Source organism: Odontesthes bonariensis, chromosome 13 (genome assembly GCF_027942865.1).
Source record: "Odontesthes bonariensis isolate fOdoBon6 chromosome 13, fOdoBon6.hap1, whole genome shotgun sequence".
Taxonomy (NCBI): domain Eukaryota; kingdom Metazoa; phylum Chordata; class Actinopteri; order Atheriniformes; family Atherinopsidae; genus Odontesthes; species Odontesthes bonariensis.
This window is the reverse complement of record NC_134518.1, coordinates 22,736,970-22,750,691: the sequence shown is the minus strand read 5'-3', so window position 1 is coordinate 22,750,691 and position 13,722 is coordinate 22,736,970. Positions and strand designations below refer to the sequence as shown.

The 13,722-nt window shown below is 40.2% G+C and overlaps 2 protein-coding genes across 4 annotated transcripts; one reads left to right on the top strand and one right to left on the bottom strand.

The window, feature by feature from the left end:
- Nucleotides 1-1,153: 1,153 nt before the first annotated feature.
- Nucleotides 1,154-6,488, bottom strand: fibpa (fibroblast growth factor (acidic) intracellular binding protein a). Of its 3 annotated transcripts, none has more exons than XM_075481612.1 (11): nt 6,118-6,488; nt 5,934-6,018; nt 4,128-4,326; nt 3,878-4,004; nt 3,538-3,638; nt 3,099-3,232; nt 2,479-2,608; nt 2,288-2,351; nt 2,109-2,195; nt 1,893-1,990; nt 1,154-1,382 (listed from the first exon to the last, which is right to left on the bottom strand). In XM_075481612.1, exons 2-11 carry the CDS (start codon nt 6,016-6,018, stop codon nt 1,313-1,315), a joined length of 1,095 nt encoding a protein of 364 aa, XP_075337727.1. In that variant the 5' UTR covers nt 6,118-6,488; the 3' UTR covers nt 1,154-1,312. The 3 variants fall into 3 exon arrangements, with proteins under 3 accessions (XP_075337727.1, XP_075337729.1, XP_075337730.1); XM_075481614.1 differs by having other exon boundaries at nt 2,479-2,605; XM_075481615.1 differs by having other exon boundaries at nt 2,479-2,587.
- Nucleotides 6,489-9,840: 3,352 nt separating this feature from the next.
- On the top strand, nt 9,841-12,381 carry ccdc85b (coiled-coil domain containing 85B). The gene has a single exon (XM_075481611.1). The coding sequence runs from the start codon at nt 10,624-10,626 to the stop codon at nt 11,224-11,226; it is 603 nt and encodes a 200-aa protein (XP_075337726.1). The 5' UTR covers nt 9,841-10,623; the 3' UTR covers nt 11,227-12,381.
- Nucleotides 12,382-13,722: the final 1,341 nt, after the last annotated feature.

The window sequence follows — 13,722 nt, the reverse complement described above, 5'->3', positions numbered from 1 at the left end:
AAACCCCCACAAAAGCCCCAAGCTCTCCCTCCCTTTCCTCCCTGTCTTTTCCAACTTACCCCCCATGTATCTATACTTACCTCCCCCATCTTTTCCTTTTTTTCCCCCATAAAGCGACTTTAAGCCCTTGCTCTCGTCCAATCTGACATGCAGGATATTTATAGTCCTGGAGAAAGAAGTTAATGGAATGTGGACAAAAATTAGAGAGTGGAAGAGAGTGACTGTGTGGAAACCTACTCAGAAAATTTCTCAGCTCATTTTGCAGAGTGAACTAGTGGTATTTTTCTGGGATGAAATACAGAAAATAAATGACTGGCAGCTTAGCTCTGCGCTGTTTGTACATGACTAATGCATTTCTGGGCTTGGAATCATTTCCGGCTGTATGTTTACTTGCAAAATTTTGCGTACGTTATGTTGCAAACGAGTCAGGATGTTGCTTAACCTAAGGTTGTCCTTACCAGTATGAGAGTAAGTCAACTCAAACTGTGAGGTCATACTTTTTTTCGGGCAGCCACAACAGTATAATTGCAGGTTTCCTCCCAAAAACGGTTACAAAATGATTATCTGAATTGAAGTTTAAAACCGAATATTAAACATTTAGGGAGGAATAGCTATATTTTCCTCCTTTTCTTTTCCCTCTTTTTAAGTAAAGCTCAGATGTGTTGCTTTGAAACCCCTTTCTTAGCCTCAGCTTGTTTATGTGCCCTGTGTTTCTGTGTGGTGGCAGAGATGGCAGCTGTCATTACAGGGGATGTTGTTAAAAATCACACTGAGACCCCCTGGCTTGACCAACTGTGCCCCTCCTGGTTGGTCCCCTATGGCCACACACAGACATCCCACACACTGGTTGGAGTTTGAGTTCATCACACATGTGATGTGCTGATCCTATTTAAAATCTCAAACATTTTATAGTCTCGTGTTGGTCACACACTCTTGAACTATGGCTTTGAAAGTCTGGCAATATCGCTCTCGCGTGATTCTGATCTCCTTTTTCTTTTGGTCCCTTATCTCCACCCAACACCCACAAGATCATAAATCCTGTTTCTGGGATGGGTGAATGAGAACATCTCTTCCATATAACACTGCGAATAAAACACTGACGTAAAGCACGAAGACAAGTTAAATGTTAACATAAAACAAAATGACATTCTGATAATTACACATGAACTTTATTTATGAACCAAATTTCCAGATGCTGCAGGGGCACTCGAGGTGCGAACCAGTGACAATAAGACTTAAAAATGATCATTGTTAACGAAACAGAGAAAGCACAAGTGAAGGAAGCGAGGGGGCGGCCCAGCTGAGATCCACCTCAGTCGTGATACATTTTGAAGATACAGCTTTTGATGACGCCCATGTATCTGTCCCACACAACCTGATGCCTGAGGGGCAGAAAAGAGAGACGGAAAGAAAGTAAACAGCGAGCAAATGACGCATGAAAAACTGTAATTGTGAAATCCGGGTGAAGTGAGTAAATGAGGCAATCGTGGTCCCCTCTGTATATTCGGGGGGGGGGGGGGTCTTTGCTTCTTTTTATGAATATCTCTTTGTAAAGCTGTAGTGGTGCAGGGCTGTGTAAACCCTTAACAACATTCCTCAGAGTTTGCACGAGAAACAAGGTAACTACAGTTTAAGAAATCATGGGCGAGATAGGGAGACACCCACCGGCAGAACAGATATGTTAATTTTAGAAAGAATTTCAACATACAACTTGCATACCACTTTACAACTAACATACCCATATTGGGTTATTCTTTAGTTTTCCCAAAGCCCTCGACATTAGCCTGAATGTATTTTTAGAAAGGCTCAATCCAAGGGAGCAGATAACCCTGGCAGAGCTGGTGCCGTGTTCTACCTGATTAACTCTGCAGAATAAAAGCACATTAACTCACTTGAATGTGTCAAGAATGTGTACAGAGTTGGTGTAATGAGTGAGGTAGAGTTTCATGTCCGCAGCTGTCCATCGGTCTGAGCGGCACGGCTCAATAAACTGGAGGAGAAAAGAAGGGAAGGTGGTCACATCACACAGGCAGACAGAATCTGACACAGATCTCAAAAAATCTGGAGTGGATGAACAGCCTGGATTAGACACTTAAAAGAAGCCTCACCTTCTCAACGAGGTCAATGAAGAAATCTCTGACATCTTTGGTGTTGGTTAACTTTGCAGCGATGTTGACGAGGCCTCTGGAAAGATTCTACAACAACAGGAGAGTTAAGAGAAAACAGACATTCTTTTCAGTGTAAGCATTACTGGCAGGTTGTACCAGGGGGGTGGAAGATTTCTCACCTTGAAATTAGCCTCCATCTCATTAAAAGCTTTGGTCTTTCCTCTGAGAGCCGTGCAAACCAAACTGAGCAGAGAGGAGAGACAAACAACAGAAAACTGGTTATGAGAGCGTGTGGTTAAAACTCGTTAGAAATCCAGCATGTTCTTCGGTCATCAGCAAAAAAAAATGGTTTTGAGTGGGTTTTTGTTACCTTTTGTGTTGATCCAGCAGATCTTTGTCAGTGATTAAAATCTTTAGTTCTTTCAGCTCTTGTAAGAACTCTTTATCAAGATCGACATCCATGTCTTCCACCATGTTATCTACAAAGGAGTCAGGCCCTGCTGAATCAGTTTAAAGAATATTTCTTCCATTTAAGCACTTTTCTTACAATTACAGTTCTTTCATTATGACATTATGGGGAAACTGTCTGACTGTATCAACATTTTACACTTTAGTAATTTAAATTCAAATTTCATTCTAATGAAGACCTGCAAAACCCGAAGGACCTCTGGTGGTCAGTCAGCCTCACTGACTAAACACAGCTTTAAGTGCTATTCAGTATAAACAACTAACATAGAGTATATACAATTTGTTCTCAAGTGAAACATTAATTTCAAGCCCTATTAAAATCCTGCAGCAGTTTCAAATGTTGATTCTACATTTTTTGTTTTTCATGGATACACCACTGATGTTTTAGTGCTGTGTAAACCTTAAACCAAAGCCAATTAAGACGTGACATTTGATTAATGTGCTACACAGCTGTAATAAATAGTTAATGTGCCCCTCATATCTTATTTCAGCAATATGGCCAAAGGAAACAGAATTCCTCACCGACGGCGCCAACAGTCCAGTTGTTGATAAGTTGCCCAGCACAGATTGCAAAGTCCTGGAAAGTGAGATACTGCAGTTTTCTTTTCCCCGTCTCAAAGCGGTTGTTGGCAAAGAAAACAATTGCAGCGTAATCCCTGAAAAAAGTACATTACAAAATAGGACAAGATAATAAGATGAGTGTTTTCATTGGTTTAGATAACCTCAATACTGGCCTCTTAATGAGATTTTTTGTTAGACTTTATTTTTAAAAAAAGAAAGAAAGAAAGAAAGAAAGAAAGAAAGAAAGAAAGAAAGAAAGAAAGAAAGAAAGAAAGAAAGAAAGAAAGAAAGAAAGAAAGAAAGAAAGAAAGAAAGAAAGAAAGAAAGAAAGAAAGAAAGAAAAAACTGATTTCAGGTAATGAAAATAACTTTTTTATGCTTTCAAAAATTAATTGTATACTTTGCAAGCTTGTCAGAGAGAAGAAAATGATGACGGATGTTCTCCACCAGGGGTCCCTTCAGCTCCTCCACGACTTTGAAAACACGTTTGAAGTTGTCAAACTGAAATATGGACACATGATGCCGGAGATTTATTTCACTACAATAACTGTACCTGGGCAAATGAATCAGTTTGGCGAGTTAGTTTGTTAAACTGTTGAAGCCTTCACAGAAAACAAGAAAACAACTGCTGACCAGTGTTTTTAATCGAGGTAAGGAGCACTCTATTTCCCAAATAAAACTGAGAGGAAGACCTGCTCCACAGTGAAGGACACTCTATCACTGGGAAGATTTGTCCTTACCTGTCGTCTGCAGCTTTTCAGCGTCACGGTGGTTTTGGCACTGATATCGTCCAAGTCTTTCTTTGTCCCTTTGGAGAGCTTCTTTCCCAAAACCTCGCGCACAAACGCATCATCAAAGGCATAATATCTAAACCAAGAGACTCAGACTTCTCAGCATATCATCTCTTTTATATCATTGAAAAGTAGAGGGATTGAATAATGAAATACAGCAACATAAACAGAGCCTGGAAAACAAAGATGAAAGTATCACCTCTCTATGAGAATGGTTTGTCGATGAGGTGTGATCTGGAAGAGTAGCTGGTTGGCTAGTTTGGGCGGACTGTGCAGCAGACGCTCACACATCTGGAAGGTCCTATACTGGTCCATGGTGTCACTCAGAACAACATCTGCATTTGCTTCACACTCATCAAGCACTCCTCCTTCCCTACGTACCTTCACGGCATCAATCACTGTTGGATGAATCACACAAGCGCAGTTCACGAGGTCAGGGACCTACTTACAGCTCTAATTATAACATTATCCGCTAACAAAATTACTCCTGTGGTGTTAATACTCAATAGCGCCCAACAGCGATTGCATCTTTAAGATTTGCACTGCCTGTTACTAGTCTGCAGTATTTGGAAGTAGATGCTGTATTATCTGTGCTGATAATCACAGGTGTCTTTCCATTTGTTTCACATCTTTGATGCGTTAGATGGCTGGTTCCTGACATTCGACTCATGCTACTGAAAAGCAGTTTGTTTATCTAAAAAAAATCTTATTCAGCTAACATTTCAAACCAAGTGGTGGGTTGACTTCTCAGATTATTTCACAAAATAAATAATGGAATGAATAAGGTATAAAATCAATCAACCAGTGTGGAAGCTCCAGTACCAGTATAATTGTTCGCTGTTGAATACCACTGAAACTGATCTCATCTCTTGCAGAATGTCTTCATTTGAAAGATGCATCTGTGGGAGGGAGGGCGCTTGTCGGTGAAGCTATAAGTGAGGATGCACAGGTGCTGCCTTTGTGGGAGTCTTTTAAGCACCAGTGGCAAATGAAAGGCGTGAAATGTTGTGCAAATAAAAGTAATGCTCATCTCATCATTAGGCTGTAACAAAGGTATAAACAGGTGATTCTCTGGCCCAAAACATCTGACCATGTTTTTCTTATCTTCCTTTACTTTGTCTGATCTTTTTTTTTCTTTTTTTTATTAAAGACCGATCCAGGCACATGCATAGTTAGGGAAGCAGTCCGTGCTGTCAGAAGATTTTGGGCTGCTCACATTTGTCTGCAGAAGGACCCAGTGGACCCTTCTGACTGGCATAGATTCCAAATTTATATCACACATTCCATGCACGGACTCAAGAAGTAATCATAGGTTCAGCTTGAGTCACGTGGAGATGAGGCAAGGAGACAAACTAAGGATGTTCAAATAGGGAGTACGACTGTGTTCTTACCTCTGAAGTTATTTTTTTCATATTTTATTGTTTTATGTGTCTTGTTTGCAGGATTACTCAAATGTTTCTGTACACATTTGCATTCAGATTTAACCAGTCATGCATCGTGGTCCAACTTATGACCAATGCTAACTTAACTATTTAACTTTTGACATGTCAAGATCACAGATACAGGATTTTTTTTTTTTTTTTTTTTAATTCAGCTTTTGGAGAAAGTTTTATCATCTCTGACTTCTCATTTTGTGATCTTTTAAACCACTTTAAGCTTAATACTTAGCACTTTTAAGTGCATTACTTGTTTAACATGTTTTCTATCTCGTGTTTTTAATTTCTGCATTTGTATTTTAACTTTGGCTTTTATTAATATCAACATCAATATTTGACTACTATTTGTGAATTGTTACTATGAGAGCTGTTAATCTTTTGTTTGTTTGTTTTTCTTTATAAGTTTGTTTTTAGTTCTATAAAATACTTTAGGTTGCATTTCAAATGCTTGAAACATTAAATATAAATTTAGCTGAGCTGAGCCCTCACATTTCACAAACGATTATCTGGAGGTGATGACCTCTGAAATTACTTCTAGAAAAACTATGATCAACATGTTCAGGTCCTACCTGTGTATCCATCCAACCAGAGCTGGTAAACCTCCTCATCCATGATAGTGGTATTACCTACGAACACATCTAGCTCTACAGACATCTGCGTGGAACAAACAAGCAGAAGGAAGAGCCACTTATCGTTTGATCAGGTAACCATCAACAATAAACCAAAATGTCAAGTGTCTAAGGGATTTTATACCTTGTTTGTTGGTCAATGTTGTCCAAAATCCAGTTTTAGGTATTCAACTTTAATATATACGTGCCTTCAAGGTTTGATTCTATTAGCTGGGATTAAATACACTCTCCATGGCTGGCTCATTAGCTAACTAACTTCAGTTCCAGATTAGCCTCTTTAGCGAAATACGTCTAAAAATTTAAAACCGCCAGTGGGCGGCACACTGGTCCACAGTCAACAAAAACGTCAATTAGGTCTAAAATAACCCGACGATACAAACAACTAATCAGCGTAAACTCAAACTTTTTAGTGCCTAGCAGGAGCATCCGTCAATTGCGTCCCTGCATTGATATTAGAGCGCAATGTCAACAACCGCTGTCACGCAGCACGGACTTCCTGGTACGTGACGTCACATAGAAGATCTCGTTTACGTTTGAAAATATCTCGAGATCACAAAACAAAAAGCCGTGAGGACGAACGATTTATACATGGGTTGTGTGCATTATGGAAGAAATAGAATTATAAAATTACTTGTATACATATATATATTTACATATTAATATAAATATCATAAATATATATATAGTTGCACTGTTACATAGAAAAATTGTCTAATTATTTTTCAAAAGTAAGTAATGTTTCTAAGGTCTTACCAATAAACAACATTATCATTGTTGTAGAACCTGATATACACTGGGCATCCTAGTTTTATTTTTATGTGTTTTTTGTGAAGAACTCTCCGGTTGTCATTCTATTATTCTAAAACAGTTTCTGTGCAAGACTAATCATTTCCCCCCAGAATCCGAGTCCTTGTCAGAGCTTTTCAATGATCTTTTATTGGCTTAAGCTTTAATTATCTGCATTTTATAAAGAAGATATTAAAGCCTAATTTTGCAAGAGCTGACATCTCATCATTCATTTGAGTTGGATATGGCACAATTCCAAGTCTTAAGTGCTCCCATTTTAGTTGCGGTAATAACAATAGGCCATTTATTAGAGTTATCATCACTTGCTACAGAGTATATAATGGTCATGTGTGCATACAAATCAGTGTTTAATACTGGCTCACATAAAATTGAAATGCTGTGATAATCAGTTCTATGTTAGTTACTTTAGATTTGTACAACCATTTATAAGAATACCATCAATGTGGAGAACTTGTCTAATCACATATTCTGAGCTCATATATAATCCCTGATTCATCTCAGTCTATTTTCTTTTATTATTTGTGATTTCAAAGTGTTACACTGACGCAAATATCTATACCTGAGTGACAGTCAGTGACGTACTAACCCATGGTTGTATAATAAACCCATCAAACTTCACAAATCTCATCACTTCACAGTATAAACCCACGTCACTGAACTCAACACAAACCATTCATTTTCAGCAAGAAAGCCGCACGTGCTCAGAGTATGACCATCTGACAATGGAAGATTATGTGAAGACTCAAATTATAACAGTGCATTTGGAAGCTAAACAGTAACTTCTTTTTGACTTTTGTCCTTTCATTTGTGCTCTTAGTTATTATGAAATGCATCAGATCAAATATAGGCTTCTGTGGTCTCAGGGACCCTGCAGTCAGAGCTTTGCTTGCTGTCCTGCATGTACACAATCTGCTCTCTTTTCCTCTGGCGATTAATCCAAATAAATCCCTGTAAATCCCTCTCCTCACCCTCCCTTTCAGTGTTTCTGCATGTGTCCTTCAAAATCACAACATGAGGGGAAAACGACCTGTCTTTTTGTTGGGTCTCTTGCTGCGCATCAACACTATCATTTCTAACCTCACATGACACCCTGATTCCATCCCCAGATCCCCCCCTTACACGGTTAACACCCTACATTGTTATGGCCTCAGTGAAACAATGGAGGTGGGACAGAGGGCGGAAGGATGTGGCTGAATGCCTCAGCATAAACGAATGGAAAAAAAAAAGGCTATAGTCACACTTTCCAGCAGTGTTCTTTGAAAAGAAACAAGTTGTCCCTTAACTGATACGACTACACCGTGCTGTACACATGTAGAGAGCTCAAAAAGCCTGAAGGAAATATTAAGAGTTCAGCTGAATTTTTGAGGATGAGCAAAAAAGCCAGCACGAAGTAACTTCACACAGGACTTTCCTTTTCATTTCCTTTTTAAATTGAACTTATCTATGTTGTTTTGGTTTCATAGCATGAAATAAGTAAAAATATGAATCCAAATGGTAGCACAGAAGTTCCTTACTGACAGGGAACATGGGGCAAATCTCCATTAGAAATCTTGATACTCTTTTATTGTTGCTCTGAGACTGAATCAAATAATTTTCACCACTAAGGTAGCTTATTCAATATTGTATTTTACAGTCATGCTACAGGGCCTTCTTATGGTTTGTCAAAGAGCCACTCCACATTTCTGAGGAAACCACAAACATTTCAAATCACTTTTATCTGCCATAAGTCAAGTTAGCAGTTAGCACAACTTCCTGCAAAAAGTCATTCAAAATAAAAACCAATTCAGGTCGCCACTTGAACCAGGCAGATTAAAACTACACATAAGGACCCATTTACACAAAGGGTAGTCTAGGATGCATTTGGACACATTTCCCCAACAGTGTAAGCTCAAATATGTCTCACACCACACTGAAGGACCACCTTTTAACCCCACAAGCTTCCAGACAAGCTACAAGCGTTGCTGATCAAGTACCTATCTGTTTAATTGAGTTTCTCTTGGGGCTTCAAATAATGTTTGATGAAAAGAAAAATTTGATTTTGTGAGTGCATGGAGAGTGAATAAACAACTGTCACTTTTATTGATAGCAAAAAGGCTGGCGTGACTATGAACCGGTAAAGCTTATACGCGGATTGGGAGAGTTTTGAAAAGAGAAAAACAGAACATAGATTATCTGTTTTCTTCCTTAAAAACTTTACACAGTCACTGTGTTAGCACTGTGAGTAAGCTTGCTAAAAAGCACATGTTTTTACATTTTCTATTCTCAGGAGCATCATATTTCAGACCAGCCACAGTTGTTGCAATCTGAATACTGCAATGTTCAGTCTCCATCAATTCCAATACAGATCAGCAGTCCATTACTGGGCCACGCAGAGATGAACGAAACAAACAACCATGCACTCTCACACTCACTCCCAGGGTCGATTTAGATTCACCAATTACCATGCATGCTTTGGGACTGTTCGAGGAAGCCCCCAGAGAACACACTCATGCACAGGGAGAACATACAAACTCCACAGAGAAGGTCCCAAGCCAAGATTCAAACCAAGAAAGGAACAGTGCTAACCACCATACCGCCGTGCAGCCCGACATGTTATGTATCACTTGTGGGAAGGCACACATCATGCAAGAGAAACCAATGATGTGGGTCTGATGTTTACATGTAGGTTGAGTTTAACCGTGAATCATTTGTGGCACAACTTTAGTGCAAGACAAAAACATTTTCAGTCTTAGCATCCAGATTTAGACCAGTGCACTTGCGTTGACTGCAGTCTACATTTTCATACTGTACCTTGGCTGAGGTTCCTCTGGTCTGCTGGACTGCGATTGAACCACTTTGGCTGAATGCTGATGTTATTGAATATCGTGGCTGTATTGGAACACAAGTTAAATAAATAATCATAATAAGCTTTACATTTATGTTTTAATTCAGCACTTCACTCAACGCGTATTGTTGATCACTTAATTGATCACAACACAAGTAACAAATAGCTGCTTTTATCTTGAAGGTCACAGAGAAAGACTTCCGGTGGAGCGCCAGCTTCACGCGCAGCTCGCCACTCAGCAGAGTGGTGGAAGTGGTGGAGGCGGACATTGTTGTGGTAACAGTTCAGCCCGGGAGGATGAGCAGAGATGATGCACTGATTATGATCGGATAACGGGTGAGCTTGGGTTGCGTTTAATTTCGTTTTCGATCCAAAGAATGAATCGGACCTGAAAGCAGCTGCACCGCCCGGACTCCTCCAGCCACCGCAGATCTGAGTTCATTCAGCCGAGGCGACCGGAGCACAGCCTGATGAGACGATGCCAGCGACGTGAAAAGCCCAACATCTGCAGGGTGTGCGTCCGTGGCTGCTGGAATAACTCTCCGTGGATCGACGGGGCCTTTGTGTACACACAGCGCAGAAAAGCCGACGGGGCGGCTGTTTTTTTTTAAAAAGAAGCCGCTGGGAGCAGAGGGGAAATACGGACTGCTGTGCTCCCGGAGGCCTTTGGAGAACACAGCCTGCTGTTGATAAGATGACAGGCTGACATTAATGGGAGCTTGCGGTGCATCTTCATACACGACCTCATTAAGGTTTTGTACACGGAGGGCAGATTTAAAATAGGACTGAGGTCAGGGGGCCTTGAAGAAAACAGTCTAAATAAAGACATCACATGTTTCTGCCTTTATATTACCTCCGGTGCTCAGTGCTTGCATGACATCTGGATCATAGTAGCTGCAGATGAGGATGTAAAAGCTCTGTTGAGCATTACATGCAGCTGTAATCTCAGTGTTTTTAAAAGATTCTCAGGTACCCATAAGCTAGTTTCTCTTCTATAAAATGGGTAGCGACGGTGAGATAATAAATAGAGAACTGTCAAAGATGTCTGACGAGGATTTGCTGGCGTGCTCCAAAGAGGAGCTGGTGAGCCGGTTGCGTAAAGAGGAGTCAGAGAAAATATCAGCCCTGATCCAGCGGGGCCGGCTCATCAAAGAGGTCAATAAACAGCTGCAGGGACACCTCCTCGAAATCAGGGAACTGAAAGTCATCAATCAGCGCCTGCAGGAGGAAAATGTGGAGCTGCGGGACCTGTGCTGCTTCCTGGACGACGACCGGCTCAAAGTGAAAAAGCTGGCCCGGGAATGGCAGCTGTTCGGGCATCACGCGGCCAAAGTGATGCGGGAAGACCTGGGCGGGTACTTGAAAAAGCTCGCCGACCTGGAGCGCATGCAGGACGGGCTGGTGAAGGAGAACCTGGACCTGAAGGAGCTGTGCCTGGTCCTGGAGGAGGAGTGCGTCAGCAGGAGTGACTCCAGCCCCGGAGGGTCAACCGAGCTCAATCTGCCCTGCATGGTGGCCCGGGACCTGGGAGACGGGAGCTCGAGCACAGGCAGCGTGGGGAGTCCAGACCAGCTTCACCTGGTGTGCTCACCTGACGACTGATGGCGGGTTTATGTGGCTTCTCCACTTCAAAGAGGAGGCAGTGGACTTGTTGGACAGACTGAAGACACAAACAAAATAGGAGAAAAATACATTAGGGCTTTCTGAATGCTGCAAAGTGTGTGTGCCACTATAGGTTGTGAGTTGACAAAGATTCTACCACACTACACATTTCAGGACTTTAATAGATGTTTGCCAGAAGATAATTTATCAAAATTTTACAGCGTTTTTCTAATTGCTCTTTCTCCCTTTCCAGTGTTCTGTTGTTGGAGAAAAAGAAAAAAAAAACTGGGACCAAAAAGTGGGTCACATATATAAATTTAACTCATGCACTGGACTAGCCTACACTGGTAGAAGCCTTTTTTCTATTGCACTGGACAGCATTATCTTGGATCTTTAAATCACAGATCTAAAGATTCGTTTAAATCCACTTTTGAGCCATATTTAGTCTATCAAATTCACTGAAATAGATGTCTTGTGATAAAAAAAAAAAACTATTTGATATTAGCTTTTGCTATATATGGCCAATTGTGTAATATTTTATGCACTCTCCTCCTCAGGACAGGATCGGAGTGCCATATGTGCATGATGATTGTCACAGTTTGTACAGGCTGTTGTAAGGACCCATTAGTTCTGGGTGGGGCTGCTGTGCATGGCAGTATAACATGAGATGGAGCCTGTGCAGAGCTGGCACACTTGTCAAGGTTTCAGATCACGATAGATGTCGTTGGACCTCACTAAAGTTCTGTCACTTTTTTAAACTGGAAACTCTTTGTATCAAACTGGAAGGTCTACGAGTTAAATGTTTTTTTTCTCTATTCTGTTCAAGCCGATTACGCTCACCTGTTTGACATTCTTTCTGATGTTGTAATTGATGTTCAATTAGCATATCACAGAATTTGTTTGGGCTGGCGATGATCGGCTTTTTCTTCTGTAAGTCATGCTTTGTATTTAATCTGTAACATTATGGATAATCTTAACTTTGACCCTCATTTATCTTGAGTTATCTGTATGAAATTTAGTGTTACTAACCATTTTCAGTTTAAATCATAGATAATACACATGGATTAGAGAAGATTTATTTTGTTGTCAGCTGTTTATTGGTGGGCTCTGCTCGTAGTGCACTGAAGAGCTTTAAATACAGTGGGTCTGACACCGTGTGCTGTCCTGGCCTTTCTTTGTGTGTTTGACTTTGCAGAAACAAACATTTACATCTACATGACACCCAATGATGGACTGACTTCTGCCATTGCTGTTTTGACCTTCATGTCGGAACCAGCGTTTCTTGACTGATGCTCAGACAAACTAGACGGATGTTCATCAGTTGTATTTTTGGATCCCTCTTTGGAGAGTCTGGAGAGCTCATGAGGGCAGTGATGCTTTTGCCCACTCGCTGATGCACAAACGTCATGTGACAGCAGCATACACTGATTTTTTTTTTCTCCCCTAAACCCTGTAGCACTCAGTCTGACTCTGATTCTCTCCATAACCCCATTTTAGCAATCCACTGCTTTCTGAGCCCTGACTAAATTAACTAGAGATTGTATTATTTGGTAATGTAACACAGCTCAGGGTCAGGGAGCGGTCAGTAGTTTGTCACTATATACCGCTGTCATCAAACACTTTGACTGGCTGCCACAAGAGATTACTGTCATTATTGATTATTCTGATGGCTATTATTTCAATTAACTGATTCTCTGTCAAGAAATGGTGAAGTATGTCCATCATAATTTCCCACACTTGATTGTTATATCTTGTCAGGGCATGTTTTTTTCTGTCCAACATCAATCGAAAGACTTTTAAAGATGAGACAAAACACAATAAAGCAGCAAATCTTTGCATCACTTCATCCAGAGAATACCACACTTCTAATCTCTGCTTGAATAAACTCAAAGCAATTGCAGATTTATCAATTTACTGATAAGTAAATTGCTATGTCTTTCAGTCCTGTGTGTCCATTCATGTTTGGTTTATTCTGACGCCTCAGTGTTCACCTTAAAACATTTTTAAAATCCTTTATGCCCACTTCAAATTAGTTGTGCAATCTAATGGATTTCTTTATTATGATTTATTTTTCCCATGCTGTTTATTCGACATAAAAAACTTTACACCATCGCAGTTTCCACGCAGACATTTGTTCTTTATTGTCTGTGAAGTCGTACAGTTTAGACAAAAATAGAAGTAAGGCACTGCCCACCAAAACAGAAAATCCAAACATTATCAAAAATATATTACACTCTCAAATAAATATGTGATTATATAATCTGTATCAACTCCTACGGCCCAGCCTTAGTGGTCAATAATGTTTAGTCTACATATCTGGAGTCTTACAGGTTTCATACAAACAATAAGCGCCATTATTTGTAAGTGCTCCATCTGTTGTTGAGGACTCATATAAAGTGTTTTATAACATCACATAATTTAACAAGTTGTTACAAAAAGTATCACTATTAATATGTCGTTAGAAGGAGTTATCACAGTCTTTTTCTAAAAAACTTG

Excerpts from the sequence above, each read along its gene's own strand:
- fibpa (XM_075481612.1), bottom strand. The coding sequence starts at position 6,018 with ATGTCTGTAGAGCTAGATGTGTTCGTAGGTAATACCACTATCATGGAT. Across the intron at positions 2,196-2,287 it reads AGATGGAGGCTAATTTCAAG|AATCTTTCCAGAGGCCTCGT; the intron begins GTGAGAAATCTT and ends CTGTTGTTGTAG. Across the intron at positions 1,383-1,892 it reads CACATTCTTGACACATTCAA|GCATCAGGTTGTGTGGGACA; the intron begins GTGAGTTAATGT and ends TCTGCCCCTCAG.
- ccdc85b (XM_075481611.1), top strand. The coding sequence starts at position 10,624 with ATGGGTAGCGACGGTGAGATAATAAATAGAGAACTGTCAAAGATGTCT.